Source organism: Sapajus apella, unplaced genomic scaffold (assembly GCF_009761245.1).
Source record: "Sapajus apella isolate SASKATOON/1434 unplaced genomic scaffold, GSC_monkey_1.0 scaffold26, whole genome shotgun sequence".
Taxonomy (NCBI): Eukaryota; Metazoa; Chordata; class Mammalia; order Primates; family Cebidae; genus Sapajus; species Sapajus apella.
In genome coordinates, this window is record NW_022436966.1 from 8053232 (window position 1) to 8066217 (window position 12986).

At 40.1% G+C, this 12986-nt stretch overlaps 1 protein-coding gene across 3 annotated transcripts in view; it reads left to right on the plus strand.

The window, feature by feature from the left end:
• The window catches only part of SPRED2 (sprouty related EVH1 domain containing 2), a 129405-nt gene that overhangs the window by 91445 nt on the left and 24974 nt on the right, over positions 1–12986 (plus strand). For all 3 annotated transcript variants that reach the window (XM_032291937.1, XM_032291935.1, XM_032291938.1), the window contains 2 exons: positions 2638–2815; positions 10942–11110. In XM_032291937.1, the coding sequence (XP_032147828.1) occupies positions 2638–2815; positions 10942–11110 (347 nt within the window). The remainder of the gene's footprint in view (positions 1–2637; positions 2816–10941; positions 11111–12986) is intronic.

Here is a 12986-nt window from a genome sequence, read left to right on the forward strand (position 1 = left end):
AAAAAAAAAAAAAAAAAAAAAGTGGAATGTGATGGAATGTTGGGTAGAGAATTAGTTGAGGATGTGGGGTTTGGGGGACAGGGCAAAAGTGGTCAGAAAAATAGATTGTTGGCCCCAACAGGGCAAAGAATTATTGGAGTCTGGAGGAAGGGAGCTGCAAAGTTAGGAGTGGTCAGAGAGCAGGATGCTTACAATTGAGTTATGGAGGTAGTGTAGTTATCAGTAATGACAAGATCCACGGTTGACCTGGGCATGAATGGCTCAAGTAGGTTGTAAGACAAGGGCATTGGAGGCCGGGCGCGGTGGCTCAAGCCTGTAATCCCAGCACTTTGGGAGGCCGAGGCGGGTGGATCACGAGGTCAAGAGATCGAGACCATCCTGGTCAACATGGTGCAACCCCGTCTCTACTACAAATACAAAAATTCAGCTGGGCATGGTGGCGTGTGCCTGTAATCCCAGCTACTCAGGATGCTGAGGCAGGAGAATTGCCTGAACCCAGGAGGCGGAGGTTGCGGTGAGCCGAGATCGCGCCATTGCACTCCAGCCTGGGTAACAAGAGCGAAACTCCGTCTCAAAAAAAAAAAAAAAAAAAAAAAAAAAAAAAAAAAGACAAGGGCATTGGAGAGAAAGAGGCCCAGAACCTGAGAGGCCCGGGAATTGGAGGGATCCTCAGCATCAGTAATGAAATTATCAAGAATCATGGCAGGGATCATGGTGGAGAGATGGAGGGACAGTGAGCCTAGTTGCTGAAGTCTTCAAGGAATGAAGGGAAGTGAGTCTGTAGAAGGCTGAAGAAGGGTTGTCGGGGGCATGGTCAGGGTGTGAGCTTCAGAAGCACTGAAGGGAGGCTGAATAGTCTGCAGCAGTGGCAGTTACCATACCCACAGGTAGGCCCGGCATGGTGCAGTGGGAAGGCAGAAAACAGCCCAGGGAGAATGGGCCACAGAGGCCCAGTTGAGAGTGCGTTTTCATTTAGGTTAGGAAAGGGAAAGGAACTTATATGAGGTACCTAGAGCATCAAATTCATAGAGACAGAAAGTAGAGTGGTGGGTGCCAGGGGCGAAGGGGTTGGAGAAGGGAGAGTCTGTTTTTTATGGGAACAGAGTTTCAGTTTGGGATGATGCAAAGTTCTAGAGGTAGATGGTTGCCCAACAATGTGGGTGCAATTAATGCCACGGAACTTGTACACTTAAAAATGGTTAAAACGGGAAATTTTACACCATTAGTATTTTACAACAATGAAAAAAAATGAATGATTAGAAGAGGGGATGAGGAAGTAAAGGAAATGGGAGACCTTGGGTTTGGGGCACCAAGGGAGGTGAGTTGGGTGACAGTGGAGGGTGAGCCGTAGGGGGTCATGGAAAATCTGGTGGCTTTGCCTTTAGTGGTGAGTGAAGTGAGCAGGGATATGGGGCACAGGGACTGCCTCCATGCCTCTGGCCAATTGAGGGGCCAGGTTCTGAGTGCCCGCGGGCATCTTTCCTGAGGCCCAGGGAACGAGGGGATGGCAGTTCTTTGTTACTCTGCAGCTTTGTTTCCCAAGAATCTGCCACAGCGCCTGGCATATACAAGATGCAAATATATGATTGAATGAGTAAAAATGAATTCTATCCAAAGAAAGAAAACAGCAAGTGATAATATAATGGCCTTGCTGAAAATCCAAATAAATTTCCCCAAAAGTGATGAAGAATGAAAAGAAGCTGGAGTTGGTCTCTGGGGAAGAAAGAGGATTTTTGGCAAATGTGCAAAAGAACTTATTGTGAAATTGAGGTTTTAGACTGTAAAAAATAAAATCATAAACAGAAGGCTACAAATGTGTAAGGGGTTATTAGAATTGGAATATTTTCCTACCTAGATACATGATTTCATGGTGAATTTATGATTTAGAAGTAGATTATCCTATTTTATGCTAAATAAGATTCTTGGCTTTATAAAATGTTAAAATTTGGTCATTCATTTTCAACTAATTTTAAAGGGTTGAAACCATAATACCCTCTTAATAGGTTTGTAGGCCAGGTGCAGTGGCTCATGCCTGTAATCCCAGCACTTTGGGAGGCCAAGGTGGGTGGATCACCTCACATCAGGAGTTCAAGACCAGCCTGGCCAACGTGGTGAAACCCCATCTCTACTAAAAATACAAAAAATAAGCCGTGCATGGTGGCGGGTGGCTGTAATCCCAGCTACTTGGAAGGCTGAGTCAGGAGAATTGCTTGAACCCAGGAGGTGGAGGTTACAGTGAGCTGAGGTCGCTCCAATGCACTCCAGCCAGGGCAACAAGAGCAAAGCTCCATCAAAATAAATAAATAAACAACAACAACCCAAAATAGGTTTGTGTCTTTCCAACCTAAAAATACTAAACTACAGAGATCAACTCATTTATCAGTACTTATACCTAGAAACTAGAGAATATTGTGCCTATGTACATCTTTAGATCACAAGTAATTTTTAATTACTAGGTATCTTTTTTTAAATGTACTTTTATATTGAGTTTAAGTGTTTTGTTTTTTCCCTAGAAGTTGAGATGGGTTGTTTTTTAAGGTTGCCGCCAGGCATAGATTTTTTTTCAATAAGTCCAAAAAAGTGCTGCAACTACCAGACCATTGTCATGCCCCATTCTTCTTGTTGTTGTCGTTTTAGTGACAGCTATATTGTGCGTGTCAAGGCTGTGGTTATGACCAGAGATGACTCCAGCGGGGGATGGTTCCCACAGGAAGGAGGCGGGATCAGTCGCGTCGGGGTCTGTAAGGTCATGCACCCCGAAGGCAATGGACGAAGCGGCTTTCTCATCCATGGTGAACGACAGAAAGACAAACTGGTAATGGCAGACATACAACACCTGGGTTAAATTTGTGACAACTGCTTTCTTTACGTTAGATCATAGTCCTCTGAACATATTTTTTTTCTTTCTCTCTCTGAATTCAAACTCTTGCAAAAGCTTCAAAAGTTAGAACCCTGGAGCTGGTGCCAAATTGCAAAATGTGACTGTTCCTTTCCAGCAAAGTCCCTTTTGACCACACACTTTATCTGAGATGCTTAGATGTATATTTGGCTGTTTTATTTACATCTTTGATTAAGATGTCTATCATTGTAAAAAGATATTCAAAACGAAAGTGTACTCTTTTATTATTATGAATCACATTGTACTGAGCTGTGAAGTCAGAGTTTTAAAAATGTAGAGTTTATTCATGGAGCATGCTATTGAGGTTTGGATGGTGGCAGGTAAAATACAAAGGCAAGATGTCATCTGACATTAGGCTACTTAAAAATAAATGTTTATCCAGAAGATGCTGTAGCTTTTATTTCATGCCCTTATGAATAAAAAAAAAAGAAAAGTAACAAAAGGAAAAAGAAAGTAACAAAAAGCGGTGGTGTCATACTTCGGTTTTTGTTTTTGGTTTTTTTTTTGTTTTTTTTTTTTTTGTTTTTTGAGACGGAGTCTCTCTCTGTCGCCCAGGCTGGAGTGCAGTGGTGTGATCTTGGCTTACTGCAACCTCTGCCTCCTGGGTTCAAGCGATTCTCCTGCCTCAGCCTCCCAAGTAGCTGGGACTGCAGGTGCATGCCACTTCACCCAGCCACTTTTTGTATTTTTAGTAGAGACAGGGTTTCACCATGTTGGCCAGGCTGATCTCGAACTCCTGACCTCAAGTGATCTGCCCACCTCAGCCTCCCAAGGTGCTGGGATTATAGGCATGAGCTGCCGCACCGGCCCATAATTATGTAAATAATTATCCATGCTTATAGATAAATACTTTGGAGATTAATCATCCTCTCTCAAGGTTGGGGGATTGATACTTCATAATATACAGTCTCATGGAGGAATTCAAATGATCAGTTCTATGTTATGAAGGAAGCCATGATAGAAAGGAAAATAGAATATCCAAATCTATTTTAAATTCATGGCCCTAAACATGGAAGAACACTACTTCTATCTGTAGTTGATCATGGAGTGTATACCCAGAAGCCAAAAGATGATTCAGAATGTGCAGGATTGTGCAAGATTCCACAGAGAAAATATGAAGACACCAGAGGAATATGTCAGTGTTACATTTGAGACCCTTTACAGCAGCATCTGTTGGGTTTTATGTGTTAAGTGTACAAATTTAATCTTCTTTTGCAAGCACTTCTTATAGTTTAAAAAATTCACAAAATAGATAAGACAGAACAATTTGTAAATGTTACATATGGGTTAATAGAAGTGTTATTTTCACATTTGATTTCATTTCTGAAAATTTAAAGGGAGAAGATAGCTAATTTTAAGACGCATTTATTTAGGAAATACCCTATATAATAGCCAAATAATGAAAACATTCTTATTTATAACATGTTTGCAATAAAAGGCAATGAAACTACTTTACCAATAGAAAGTAAAATGACTGCCATTTATCTAGCATTTGCCATATACTACATACAACCCAGCCCTTCGGTCAGATCTATCATTGTATCCTTACAGCAGCTTGTATAATTGTAATTGAAAAAATTATGATTCAGAAAGATTCCTTGTTCTCGGTGGCCTGTTTTGGGGGGCCTGGAACCAGTATTTGATTCTCTTGTCACTCTGACCCCAAAACTGAACAACCACCCTTAGCCCTTTGATGTAACGTTCCCGCTTTGTACTTTTTTTTTTTTTTTTTTTTTTTTTTTAAGATCTCACTTTGTTGCGCAGACTGGCCTCCAATTCCTGGGCTTCAAATGGTCCTCCCACCTCATCCTCCAGAGTAGTTGGGACTACAGACACATGCCACTGTGCCCAGCCATATTTTAAAACAGTTGTATATCTCATTTATTTTGCTTCAACATTCTGTTTCAAGATTATCATAAAACAGCATTGCCCTAACATTCTCATAAGAAATTTTCCGTGTTGCTGATATCAGTTTGATGTTTCATTATTTGACCACCTCCTTAGTGTCAATTATTAAGGTTCTTCCCCTCACCCAAGTGTTAGGAATACACCTATGTGAATTTTCCACATTTATTATATTTTTGGAATAATTTAGGGGGTCATATTTTTATGACTTTTGATACATGTGCAAGGAGCTACTGTCAGTATTAGAATTTCCTTTAGCACATTGAATGATATATATGTATATAAAATATACATATAAAGTCTTCTTGCTTACTAATGAGATAAAATGTTTTTCTGTTTGTTAAACAGTTGTAAGTGTGAGTTATCTGTTGGTATCCTTTGTATATTTGCCTATCGGGGCCTTATTTTCCTCCTTGATGTGTATGCCCTCTTGAATAATAAAGATCTGAATCTCCATCTGTCATATTTGCTGCAAGTATATTTTTATAATCTCTTGCTTGCCCTTTTAGTTATTTTATATATATAAATATATATATATAAATTTTTTTCCACTTCTCTGGCCTTTTTGTTTTTAGGGTTATTTTGTGTTTTACCAGATTGTCTCATCTGAAGGGTCATGTTTTTAGAGCTACTTTTTCCTCGTATTTCTGTGGTTTGTCATAGAATACTTCATCCTAAATAGGCCTTTTAGCTTGTCTAATCCAGTCACTGATAATGTCTTACCAGGGACTTGCATAGTAAACTTTTACCATTTGTTCCAAGTCCTTTAAAAGTAAATAACCTCAGTTAAATTCCTGCAACATCCTGAAAGAGGAAGTTATTACTATTTTCCACATTGTAATGGGGAAACTCAATGCTCTAAGAAGTAAGCCACGTCCTTGGCATGGGACGGGTAATGTCACCAGCAGAGCCAGGGTTGGGGCCCATTTCTTTGCAAAACCAAAGCCTGTCCCTTCACACTAACCCTGCAAACTACTAGGGCAGTCCAGTCCTCTGTCCACCCCTGCTGAGTCGTGGACCAACTTCTGTTGTTTGTTGATAGTACATGGATTGTGCTATCCTAAAAGTGTGCCCATCTCCTCCCCTATTATGTTTCTCCGTCTTCCCACCCCTTTTCCTGTCCCCTTTACATTCCTGGACTCCACACTTGTGGGCTTTCATGTTCACTAGTACGTAAATCATACACCCATATATCCAATTATATTTCTCTATCTTTCCAACCCTCACCTTGCCTGTTTCACGCTCTGGGAAATTCTGGATTCCTATACTGAGTGGTACTTAACCCCTCCACTCACCCATACCCAGCACACACACACACATATACGTGCACACATTCTCCCTCCCTCCCCCAACCCCCCTTCCCTTCTCACTTCCTCTTTCCCTCTTCCTCTCCCTCTCCCTCTCCTCCTCTCTCCTTAGAGCTATGATAACCCTTCCTTTGGGCCCCTCAAGCTTCTCTAATGCAATGCTAGTGCCCACTGGAGACTATGCCCCCACAGGGGAGCTCTGCAAATGTGGTGAGTTATTGAGGGAACCCTCCCCAAAAGGTGGAATGGCAAAGAAAAGATGAAGATCATTTTTAGGATATATTAGGTGGATGGTATCAGAGTTCCCAGTATTCCAACTAGGGCATGAAGTGCTCTTTCTGATAGAAACAGTGTTGTCAGTTTTTACACTGTAGTGCAGGTCTAGAATTCAGCACATTGTGGGCATTTGTTTAGTTACATATTGAGGGCTGTGAACCCAACTGCCATTGTTTCTATGGGGAAAAGTCTCTGTTCCAGATACCCATTCACAAGTAGTTATTCACATAATTTTTTGGTAAGCTGGGGACAGTCAAGCCTGAGAAATTATATGTAAATTAAAATTTTCTGAGTTGAATCTCATTTTAGATGGATTAGAGGAGTTTACTCCTTAAATAAATCTTGTGAGAAACCTCTTAATGGAGACTAACCACAAAATCTAAGAGGTTGATCACTCCAGTCTTTGCCCATGTGTAGGTCAGTGAGCATTCTCACATAACATTTGGTGGGAATTTGAGCTGGCAAAGCTCTTTGAAAAGCAATTTGGCAGGATTTTAATTTTAAATGTGCATATCTTTTTACCTAGTAATTCACGTCTAGAACATTATCCTTTAGAAAAAGACTTAAACATACAGATTTATGGACAGCAATGGTTCTTAAACTCTTTTGGTCTTAGGATCACTTTACGCTCCAAAATTTTATTCAGGACAGCAAAGAGCTTTTGGTTTGGTGAGTTACAGCTACTTAAAACTTACCATATTTGAAATTAAAATGGAAAAAAATTTAAAACTCTTTAACAATGTTGTCAATATAAATGGCATTTTTATGGCAAATAACTGTATAACTTTTCCAGAACAAAAGTAATTACGAGAAGAATGGTATTGCTTCATGTTTTTGGAGAGCTCATTAATATCTGGCTTTCCAGAAAATAGCTGGGTTCTGGTATCTGTTCCTATTTTAATCTGTAATATATTATTTTAATCTGTAGTTCGTTATTTTAGTTGAAGTATATAAAGAAAATTCAGCTCCTCACTGAGGAGGGGAGTGGGTAAGGGGAGAAATCTTTTAATAGCCTTTTCAGACAATTTTAGATATTATTCTTTGATACTACACTAAAACTCAACCCAGAGTGGCTTCTTAAATGTGGAATCTGAAACCTATCAATGCACCATTCATACATTCATACTCTGTTACATTACAACCCACTGGTTTATATCTTTCACTTTCAATAGATCTTTTACCCATCCCTGATTTTGTAACGTCATGCATTGGTCACCTGAAAAATAATGCTCCACTGAGTTAAGCAGATGTTCCACATGTTGATACATTTTATTCTATAATGTCAAAAAACAACATTTCTTAGTATTGCCACTGACTATCAAAAACTACATTTCTTAATATTGCCACTGACTTGTTAATATAAAAAAAAAAACTACATTTCTTTTTTGTTTTGGGGGGTTTTTTTGAGATGGAGTTTCGCCCTTGTCCCCTAGACTGGAGTAGAACGGTGCGATCTCAGCTCACTGCAACCTCTGCCTCCTGAGTCCAAGCGATTCTCCTTCCTCAGCCTCCTGAGTAGACAGCATTACAGGTGCCTATCACCATGCGTGGCTAATTTTTGTATTTTTGGCAGAGACAGGGGTTCACCATGTTGGCCAGGCTATTCTCGAACTCCTGATCTCAGGTGATCTGCCCACCTTGGCCTCCCTAAGTTTTGGGATTACAGGCATGAGCCACCTCATCCGGCCTCAAAAAACTGCATGTCTTAATATTGCCACTGACTCATTAGAAAAGTCTTTAAGTACGAGGAAGCTGTCTAGAGTTCTAATTTATACTTGAAATATATAAGGATATAAATTGCAGCATTGTCTTCAAGGTGACAGTTCTCATTGATATAAATGCCTGTTGGTATGGAGAATGGTTGAATAAATCTAATACATCCACATGGAGGAATTAAACAATTATTTTTACTCTCCTGGATCTCTATGACATATTTTTAAGGAAAATAAAAAGCAAGTTGAAAAACACCTTATAGGTGTGGCCACGTTTAAACACAGTTACACTTACACACAAACTTATGTGTGTTTATATAAAGAAGCCACAAAACAGAAACTGGGATTGTGACCACTCTACTGACAGTGGGGAACTCTACACAGAGATGTTGATGGTAGAGGGAGAGTGAGTAGGAATGGAGTCTTCATGTCTTCATCTAATACTTAAATCTTTCACAACATGTATTTTCTTGTGTAGTTTTTTTAAGTCTCCAACAAGAATATAATCACTTTTTTTCTCCTTATGCATCTTATTTAAACAGGTATTTTTTAAAACCTTTCTCAAGTTTTAAGTTAGTATCTAATTGTGTGTGTGCCAAAACTTCACCAGAGAGTTTATATCTGTTGGGAAGATTAAAGCATCTAAACTTTTTCATTTTTGTCTTTACACTTAGATACATATGATACTCTTTTGCTCCAGAAGACATAAAGAGATGGTATCTGATCCCCCCCCTACTTAATTTAGGTGACTGATTTTACTTAAACTTGTGTAAGAATATATACCTTTGGAATAATTTCAAAGTTGGAAAATGTCAACCAAAGACTTAATTTTTTCACCCCAAAAATATGGAGAAACTAGGAGTCTTTGTTTTTATAATACAGAAAGTTTATTTTGAGACTTTGAATGGAGGCTATTAAATTCTAAAATAGATAACATTTGTTAGTTAAATTCTTGATTATTTGGATTTTTCCGATTTGGAATGGGGCTGGGCTGACATTTAATCATTGTGCTATTCTTAGGAGGAAATGGCCATAATAAGCAATTTAATCATAAATAGAATTATGGGAGGGGGCTGTTGTCCAATCTCAATACAATGTAATAGAGTTGACTGCTTGGAACTACTATTTGGTATACCAATTTGAATATTATTCTCATTTATTTATTAAATTAGGGAACATTCATTAGACAACCCTTAGTGTATTTTTCATTTGTCCTTTCTTTTTGTTGAGACAGGGTCTTACTCTGCCACCTGGGCTGGAGTGTAGCAGTGCACCTTCTCAGCTCACTGCAGCCTCAACCTCCCAGGCTTAAGCAATCCTCCCATCTCAGCCTTCTGAGTAGTGGGGACTATGGGCATGCGCCACCACACCCAGCTAATTTTTGTATTTTAGGTAGAGACAGGGTCCTGCCATGTTGCCCAGACTGGTCTCAAACTCCTGGGCTCAAGTGATCCTCTTGCCTCAGGCCCCCAAAAGTGTTAGGATTACAGGTGTAAGCCACTGCACAGCCTCCTTCATTTCTTTTTGCTTTAATCTATTCTTAGAATTTATACTTATTTAAAAATATTTTCTGACTTACATGTATGCTAATTTAGGCAAGCCTTTATTTTTGTCCTTAATTTAGTCTAAATAAGATCACATTGTGGCAAATGCAGATCTTTGCCAGAACAAGATTAGGGCTATTAAAACTTAGCAAAATCATGATGGTGTTTGCAATAAAGCCATAGGAATAAATATTGTAAGTAGTTTGAGTTTTTTAATGAATAAAGAACAAAGTTCACACTCAAATTATTGCAATGTTTCTTTTCTATAATAAATAAACTCTAGTATCCCTATCAACTGTGCTAGACACAGAGGGAGTTATTTTATAATACATCTTGACTTTTTGTAGTCTAGTTAGAGGAATGAGACTAATATACATGAAACTGTTAGAGAATAATTTGAAATCAGTACAAAATTATGAAGCTGACAAGAAGGAAGTACACACAAAAATAAAACTTGATGGGGAAGATATACTGGGCAATGAGTGTGACCCTGTTAGATTTCTCATTTATTCAGTGTTGTCGGAGCATGTTCTTGTTCTCATTGATAACATTAGTGTTCCTTCCATCTTAGAGATAAAAAGATCAATCTGCTTGTTATAACTCAGTAAAAGCCCATTCTGAGACTAAATTGCTAGAAACTTGAAGGTGGTTCTGTTAATCCAAACATAAAGTTAATAGACCCAGATCAGGATGGCAGCAACTGAAATGGGATTGATATAAAAGATGTTGAAGGAAAAATGAAATGGGCCTGGTGATTAATAATACAGGGAATAGGCAGATGAGGCAAAGATGACCGCAGAGACGTTGAGCCAGAGAAAATGAGCCGAGAGGAATTGGTATTGCCAAAAGTTGGGAGAGGAGAAATTTTAGAGTAAAGTTAATTTTTCCACTTTTGGAATTTGGGGCATCAGGGGAGGGAAGCTAGACAGCCATCAATACAAAGACCCCCAACATGAAAGCAGTAATCTGGAATAAACACCCAAGACTTGGGCATCAGCTTAGTGCCCTGCCAGCCAGGGGCCAGAAGGAAGAGGAATGAGTGTGATGAAGAGAGCATGGTGAAGGAGTACAGCCAGGACAGTGGGGACCACCAAAGCCAAGGGGCAGGGAGCAGCAAAGATCAGATGGTCAGCAGCCAAGCAAAACCTTCTTTCCAGTTGGAAAGACTCACAGATACGCAAAGGCAGGGGACAGAGGGGTTTTGGTAGTTGCCACCAGTGATGGTTCCTAATTAGACTTCTAACCAGACTTCATCATGGCTGTTCCACTAGTAACCAGCCTGTGTTTCCATCCTTCAGGTGGTATTGGAATGCTATGTAAGAAAGGACTTGGTCTACACCAAAGCCAATCCAACGTTTCATCATTGGAAGGTCGATAATAGGAAGTTTGGACTTACTTTCCAAAGCCCTGCTGATGCCCGAGCCTTTGACAGGGGAGTAAGGAAAGCAATCGAAGACCTTATAGAAGGTATTGAACTTGTCGCTGCATTCTTAGTGGGACTATGGAAATGTTCCAAATTCTTTTTAATTCCAATAGTCTGCCATAATATATTTGTGGTTTATTTGCGGGAGGGTTTGGGGCCAGGTCAGTAGATGCCAAAACCTTTGGAACATCCAAGGAGAGTAATTAAAGTGACAATGCAGGGAAAAGGAGATGGATTTCAGAGTAAGGAGTAATCCCAATTGATTTCTAGACTCTCCTGTGAAAAAACAAAGAGGCAGGTTCTGGATTTCCATGTGCATGTATTTTTTACTGCTTTCACCTTGTCCTGACTATTGAAATGGCTCTGGTCTGGTCTGTCTGGCTCAGAAGTAGAGAACGGATTCTGGCTGGCCCAGAAGGCTCCTGGCCTACCCACTGTCCTCCTGTAATCAGAGGTCCAGGGTGTACGGCTGCCACTGAAAAGGAAAGGGATCTGAGACCTCTGGAGCCCTGGTTCGGTTTAGGCCTTGGTCTATCGGTGAGTAGCAGGCATTGTGTTACATCTGATCATGGCCTGGAGGCAGTCCATGAGAACTTGGGCAGTCAATTCTCATGGTGGGCTTGGCTAGAGTCCACAGATGCAAATGCAGAAATTCTCCACTGCAGCACCTGCAGATATCATGTTATTAAACATAGCTTTTACCTGTTTAGAGAAAAAGCACCTCCTATTTTATTGATAGACGTTCACATTGTGTCCATGACTTAATTGCACAACATGTCATTCTGCTACTTGTAATTTTTTTCTCTGTATATATGCTACCTAGCTTTTTCTTCCTATCAAATTTGAACATTGGTTGATTGGAGTAATTCAGAGTAGAGAGAACTTCTGAAAGACCAATAGGAGTTGCACAGAACATAATATGGGACTGTTCTTTTTTCTCCTGCGGTCTCTCATTGGAAATTTAAATATTTCTCATCCTTTCTGAGCAATTCTTTTAATTTCAATTTTATGTAATAGCAAAATATTTTTTCTTTTTTTTTTTTTGAGATGGAGTCTCACTCTGTCGCCCAGGCTGGAGTACAGTGGCACGATCTCAGCTGACTGCAACCTCCACCTCCCAGGTTCAAATGATTCTCAGGCCTCAGCTTCCCCAGTAGCTAGAATTACAGGCATGCACCACCACACCCAATTAATTTTTGTATTTTTAGTAGAGACAGGGTTTCACCATGTTGGCCAGGCTGACCTCGAACTTCTGTCTTTCTTTTGGCCTATTAAGTTGATCCATGCATTATTGTCTGCTCTACGGGGTGGTGGGGGGAAGTGGGGCAGTTGTACCTGATTCACATACAAGATTGAAGAAAAAGGTGAACAAGAAAATAAATTGAACTCTAAAGTCCAATTGGTTCCATGAGGGAATAAGGAAAGTTTTCCAACAAGAGCCTTAATTTTGACTTGGAAAAACAAACTCACTGATGCCTTGGTATTGCAAAAGAAAACCCCCTTGCACAGATGTCCCCTTAGAAGGGAGCCCACAGCTTAGGATTTAGAATAGAATATCTCAATTCAGAACTAGACACAACCAAACAAGCTATTGAGTTAAAACTCCTTCATTGGTAGGTGAAAAGACCAGAGGAGCTAAGTCCAGTTTGCACTTAGCAACTGCCTAAGTGAGATTGTGGCAGGTCTCACTTAGGGCTTCCCCATCTGGTGCTTTTCCCACTACACAGCTGGGACCTGAAGGTCACTACAGAGGCTGGACTTGATGCGTGCCCCTCAGAGGAGCGGTCAGGCTCTCCCCTCGCCTCCTCCACTGTGCCTCTCTGTGTGCTTATTCTCTATGGCCAGTGCAGAAGTTTGAGAGATTAATAGGGAACAACAGCAGGCAAAGTTAATTTAGGGAGCATCCTGGCAAGAACCAAT